Source organism: Eimeria acervulina, genomic scaffold (genome assembly GCF_000499425.1).
Source record: "Eimeria acervulina Houghton genomic scaffold, Eah_scaff1527, whole genome shotgun sequence".
NCBI lineage: Eukaryota > Apicomplexa > Conoidasida > Eucoccidiorida > Eimeriidae > Eimeria > Eimeria acervulina.
Window position 1 is genome coordinate 1 of NW_013549127.1, and position 6,424 is coordinate 6,424.

Here is a 6,424-nt window from a genome sequence, read left to right on the forward strand (position 1 = left end):
AAACTGTCTCCTTTCTATTAACTGTCTCCTTTCTATTAACTGTCTCCTTTCTATTAACTGTCTCTAAAAATAAATTATTTCTTTTTTTCTGCTTCTCTTTGTCTATTTGCTGCTGTTGCTGCTGTTGCTGTTGCTGTCGCTGCTGCAGGTGTCAGCAGAAGACCCGGAACCGAGCCCTACTGCAGCTGCAGCAGCAAAGGAGACAGGCACGGCTCGTGAGGAGGAGCCAGCAGCAGCAGCAACAACAGCAGCAGCAGCGGAGGGTGAAAACAGCCCCAGCGTTGTTTCTGCTTCGCAGCCGCAAGAACAGCAGCAGGCTGCTGCTGCTGCTGATGCTGCTGCTGCTGCATCTGGTGATTCCCAAGAGCAGGAGAGGGACACCAAACGCGAAGAAGAAGAAGCAGCAGCAGCAGCAGCAGCAGGACCAGCACCATCAGCAGCAGCAGCAGCAGCAGGAGAGACGTTGAGTCTGCAGCAGCAAGTAGCAAGACAGCATGAAGCAGGTACTTGTCTCCCTTGCACCGACCATATCAGCGGCTGCTGCAGCAAAGAGACAGACTGCGCCTTCTGTCACCACCCAACGCATGCAGAGCAGACTTCTACTCAAAAACAAAATCAAAACAAAAAAGATAAGGTAAACTACGCCTGATCTTGCTGCTGTTGCTGCTGCTGCTGTTTCTGCTGTTTGCTGCTGTTTCTGCTGTTTGCTGCTGTTTCTGCTGTTGCTGCTGCTGCTGTTGGTGCAGTGTCATTTGCTGATGGTGCTGCTGCGGTTGCTGCTGCTGATGGTGCTTCCTTTTGCTGCTGTTGCTGCTCTTCTTGTTGCTGCTGCTGTTGCTGTGGGGCCCTCCGAAGCTCAGCCTCTACAGCAGCAGGATTAGCAGGATTAGCAGCAGGAAAGCACCCCAGCAAGAGCCACAACAGCAGCAACAGCAGCAGCAGCAGCAGTATGTGTTTGCGTATGTGTATGAATAGGGTAAGAAGCAAGACAGCCGGGAGCAGCAGCTGCAGTATGCCCTCGAGAGACACCGCAAGGGCTGGTGCCAGCCCTGTAAGCCTTTCTTTGCTGCTGACGGAGTATGCAAAGCAGCAGCAAAAAACTTAATTTGTCTCCAGTGTCATCATGAAGACCACAGGCCCCACATGCCTCGCTCTATTAATACTCCGCTCGTAAGACTAGTCATTCATACATACAACTTTATTGCTAGCTAGCTAGCTAGCTAGCTAGTTTGTCAGGTAGCTATCTAGCTAGCTAGCTAGCTAGCTACCCAGCTAGTTCGTCAGGTAGCTATGTAGCTAGCTAGCTAGCTAGCTAGGTAGACAGCTAGCTAGATAGGTAGCTACCTGGCGGACTAGCTAGGTAGCTAGCTAGCTAGCTAGCTAGCTAATGAGGAGGTGGAGTTGAGTGTATAGGAGTAGAGAAAATAAAAAGAGATAGAAGGAGACAGAAGAGATTGTTATTAATAATGCTTCTCCGAATTGCTGCTGCTGCTTGCTGCTGCTGCTTGCTGCTGCTGCTTGCTGCTGCTGCTTGCTGCTGCTGCTGCTGCTGTTGTTTGCTGCTGCTGCTGCTGCAGCCTTTAGACTTGCTGCCTTCTGAGGAGACAGGAGAAGGAGAAGGAGACGCAAGCAAAAATAGCGCACCGCTAATAGGAGAGAAACCGCGACTGGGTCTTGTAGGCGAAGAAGGGGTAAGAGTAAATAAATAAACAAAGACAGACAAAGAGAGACAAATAAAATAAGTATAGAGACAGACAAAGAGAGACAGATAAAATAAGTATAGAGACAGACAGAGGAGAGGAGACAAATAAAATAGAGAGAGAGAGACAAAGAGAGACAAATAAAATAAATAGAGACAGACAAAGAGAGACAAAATAAAGAGAGACAGGCAGAGAAGAGGAGACAAATAAAATAAATAGAGACAGACAAAGAGAGACAGCTAAAGTAGAGAGAGAGAGAGAGAGAGAGAGACGAAGTAGAGGAGACAAATAAAATCAAAGAGACAGACAGGAGGAGACAGATAAAGAGACAGAGCTGCACAGAGAAAGTAAAGAAGATAAATAAAATCAAAGAGACAAATGAAAGGGGAGGAGACAGACAGACAAAGGAAGAGACAGACAGAGACAGGAAAGGAGACACGAAGAAAGTTGTAGACACAACAGAGACACAAAGAGACAGAGACAGCGACAGAGACAGAGACAGACAGCGATATATATACATATATATATATGTATATATGTTATATATACATATATATATATATGCTTTTGTATATTAATAAGTTGAGATGTCTCCTCTTAGAAAGGAGACAAAGAAAGCAATAGAAGCTGTGATTAGCAGCAAATATTGAATGGTTATATTTATATATATATATATAATATATATATTATATATAATATATATCATCTTGTTTGTTTGTTCTTTGTGTACCTGCCTGTACACCGCAGGAAATAGTATTCATTAATCCTCACATAGCAGAAGCGCACCGATGGATGCAGAAGAAGCATGAAAGGGGGCTCTGCACTGCTTGTCGCTCGCTTACAGCAGGCAAGAGGTGTCTCCCCGAACAAAACTGTCTCCAGTGTCACCACTCCTCACATCTTACTCCTGAAATCGTACGCTCACACTCCTGCTGCTGCTGTTGTTGCTGTTGCTGTTGCTGCTGCTGCTGCTGCTGTTGTTGCTGCTGCTGCTGCTGTTGTTGTTGCAACTGTTGTTGTTGCTGCTTGTGTTGTTGTTGCTGCTGTTGTTGCTGCTGTTGGTGTTGTTCTTGCTGCTGCTGGTATTGTCCTTGCTGCTGCAGGCGGTGTTGCTGCTGCTGCTGCTGCTGCTGCTGTTTGTTTTGTAAGCATTGTGTGTATATCTTGTATGTATTCCTATTTGTTATTGATTGTATTTATTCGTAGTATATATATAAATATATATATATATATATTTATATATGTATATATATATATATATATTTGGGGTGTATGTGCAGCAACAAGCGATGCAGAAGGAAGCGGAAGCAATACAAGAACAAGTTGCGAGTTTGCATGCAAAGGGTAGCTGCCGGCCTTGCTTGTCTTATTTTTCTTCTTCGTTAGGGTGTGGGGCCCGCGAGTTTTGCGGATGCTGCCACAATGAAGAGCATCGCAGCAAGAGCAGCCCGAAGTACTTCATGCTGCTGCTGCATCAGCAAAACTTATGTCTACCGTGTGCACCTATTCATAGCGGAGAGCCCGGGTGTCTCGGAGATGCATGCAATTACTGTCATCATGCATCGCATGCAGATAAAACAGATAAGCAGAGACATTTTTCTTATGTTTTACATTCACGAGGTGTATGCAGACCTTGCTCTCTCTTTCTTGTCGGCTCTTGTCCGAAAGATAGTCTCTCCTGTACATTCTGTCATTTTGAGGAGCATAGAGCTCCAGCAGCAGCAGCAGTAGCAGCAGCAGCAGGGGCTCCACCTCCTGCTGCTGCTGCTGCTGCAGCTGTGGCTGCAGCAGCAGGCCCTGCTGCTGCTGCAGCAGCTGCTGCTGCTGCTGCGCCTCCACTTATTCCTGGGGGCCCATTACTTGCTGCTCCTGCTGCTGCTCTACCGAGACCGAGAGTGCTGCTGCCTGGGGGGCCCCCTCCACCAGCAGCAGCAGCAGCAGCAGCAGCACCAGGAGCTCCAGTCATAGGATATCCTTCACCTTTCTTCCCTATGGGGCCCTTCGTGGGGGCCCCCAGGGGGCCCCCTCTTATCATCACGGCGCCAGCAGGAAGACCTGCACCTCTTCCTTTAGGCAGCCCTGCTGCAGCAGCAAATGCTGCTGCAGCAGCACCGGGAGAACCTCTCATACTCGCTCCTCCATCCAGCAACAACGCAGACCCTGCAGCAGCAGCAGCAGCAACAACAACAGCAGCAGGAGATGCAACAGAAGCCGCAGCACCTGCTTCCCCAGCAGCAGCAGCATCAGGAGCAGCAGGTCTCTCTCCACCGCCACCGCACCTAGCAGCAAATGCTGCTGCTGCTCAGAGAAGCGAGCAGCAAGAAGGGAAGGCGCCTGCAGCAGCAGCAGGTGGGGTTGCTGCTGCTGCAGCACCGCCGCCCGCTCCCCCCAAAGACGCCGGTATACCGCATGCACCCAGCAGCAGCAGCAGCCAAGGAGACACCGCTGCAGCTGCTGCAGGAGAGCAGCCTGCTACAGCAGCTGCTGCTGCTGCTGACAGCAACGCCACAGCTGAGGAAGCGGCTCCTCCCCCCGACAGCATCGAGGCAGCTGCTGCAGCTTACGCTGCAGCACAGCAGAAGAAGCTGCAGCAGCAGCAACAAGGGGGTGGTGCTGCCCCTGGAGCTGCAGCAGCGCCTGGTGCTTCCCCTGTTGCAGCAGCAGCAGCAGCAGCAGCAGCAGCAGGATCGCCTTGGGGGGCCCCCCACGGCAGCAGTCCTTGGGGTTCAGCACCCCTAGGTATGTGTATGGTTGGGGGGGGGCCCCCTTACTTCCCTATGACAGGCATGCCTCATACAATGGGGCCCCCTATGGGGCCCCCTGGGGCCCCCATGATGGTTCAGGGGGCCCCCATGATGCAGCCAGGTGGAGGCTTCTTTATGGGGGGCCCCCCGTACCCTGGTGCTGGCTATGGGGGGGGGGCCCCCATGGCCAGTATGGAGGGGCCCCACCCTTATTATATGGGGGGCCCCCCACCTATGGGGCCCCCTACGCATGGAAGCGAACAGCAGCAGCAACAGCAGCAGCAGCAGCTTGAAACTCAAGAAGCAAATGCTAAACAACCACCCCCACCTCTAGGAGGTGTTACAGTGTTAACTCCTCCGGCCATCCACATGCAGCAGCAGCAGCAGCAGCAGCACCATCATCAACTGCCTCAGCCTCCTCAGCCTCCCCACCAGCATCCGCATATGCTGCAGCAGCAGCAGCGGCAGCAGCACCAGCAGCCGCCGCAGCCACCGCTGCCCCCACAGCCTCCACTGCCTCCTCATCAGCAGCAGCACCACATGCCCATGCAGCACCTCTCCCCGCTGCAGCAGCAGCAGCAGCAGCAGCAAGCAGGGATGAGGAGTGCCCTAGGGTCTCCATCACATATGGGGGGCCCCCAAATCCTGAGGCCCCCGAGGCCCCCTCCCCCAGTGCTGCCACCAGATGGAGCGAGCAGCAGCCTGCAGCAGCAAATAGCACGAGAAGCAGCACCAGCGATCAGCAGCAGCAGCAGCAGCAGCAGCAGCGGATGGGGGGGCCCTGCATCAGGTGGTGTACCCCCACCACCCCCTCCTGGGCCTCCCCCAGCGACAGGCAGCAGCAGCTCGGGCGCTGCTGTTCGAATGCAGCAGCAGGAAACAGCGGCAGCAGCAGCAGCAGCAAGTGGACAGCCCCATGGAGGAGCAGCAGCAGCTTCAGGACGCCCCTCTATGTCACCTGCTGCTGCTGCGGCGGCGGCGGCTGCTGCTGCTCTCGCTGCTGCAGCACTAGCTGCACGCAGAAAGGGAGATGCAGCAGCAGAAGCCGCGAGACAGCAAGCAGCAGCAGCAGCAGCACAAGTCGAGGCATCTGTGATGAGCCAGCAGCAGCAGCAGCAACAGCAGCAGCCACGGCTGCCGGCAAGTGTAATAGCAGCAGCAGAAGCAGCAAAAGCAGCAGCAGCAAAAATATCTGCTGCTATGGCAGGCAGCCTCAAGCCGTGAGGGGCCCTTCGGGGCCCCAACAGATTCTTCTTAACATCTTTATAAGCAGCTGCAGAAGCAGCAAAAGCAGCAGCAACAGCAGCTGCTGCTGCTGCTACTGCCTAAGCAGCAACTGCACAAGCAGCAGCTGCAGCTGCTGCAAAAGCAGCAGCATAAGCAGCAGCTGCAGAAGCAGAACTAGCAGTTGCAGAAGCAGAAGCTGCAGCAGCAGCAGCTGCCGAAGCAGCAGCAGCTGGCAGCAGTGCTGCAGCAGCGGCTCTTTGCCTTTGATAGCGAGAACCTTGATGCATGCATAATCTATGAAAAGACCCGCATAAAGAGAAGTAGGAGTTAAAATAATTACAAAACAAAAATAACAAATCAAAGCCACCCATAGTCAGGGGGCCCCAAGGGGGGCCCTAACGAAGGGCCCCGTATTAAAGGGTTTCCTAAAGAGCTCCTATAGAAATGTCTTTAAGGGCCCCCTATAGAAGGGGCCCCCTATAGAAGGGGCCTCTTATATGATAAGGGGTTTCTAGGGGCCCCCCAAAGGAAGGGTACACTCATATAATAAGGGGCCCCAAGGGAATCCCTATAGAAGGGGCCCCTCATATAACAGCCCCTGGGGGCCCCCTATAGAATAGGCCCAATAATGTCCATTAAGGGGCCCCTAGGGGGCCCCTATAGAAGAGGCCCCTTACGTAGTAATGGGCGTCTGGGAGGCCCCTGTAGAAGGGGCCCCCTAGGGGGCCCCTATAGAAGGCGCCTATATGTATA

General features: G+C 52.9%; 2 protein-coding genes across 2 annotated transcripts; both read left to right on the forward strand.

Moving 5' to 3' along the window:
- Positions 1-148: 148 nt before the first annotated feature.
- EAH_00060680 (hypothetical protein, conserved) lies at positions 149-881 on the forward strand (the record flags this gene model as incomplete). Its single annotated transcript, XM_013393429.1, has 2 exons — positions 149-634; positions 747-881. Coding segments are annotated over 2 exons (621 nt in total), but the record flags the coding sequence as incomplete, so codon positions are not given.
- A 2,810-nt stretch (positions 882-3,691) lies between these two features.
- On the forward strand, positions 3,692-5,668 carry EAH_00060690 (hypothetical protein; the record flags this gene model as incomplete). Its single annotated transcript, XM_013393430.1, has 1 exon — positions 3,692-5,668. The coding sequence occupies one exon, from the start codon at positions 3,692-3,694 to the stop codon at positions 5,666-5,668; it is 1,977 nt and encodes a 658-aa protein (XP_013248884.1).
- Positions 5,669-6,424: the final 756 nt, after the last annotated feature.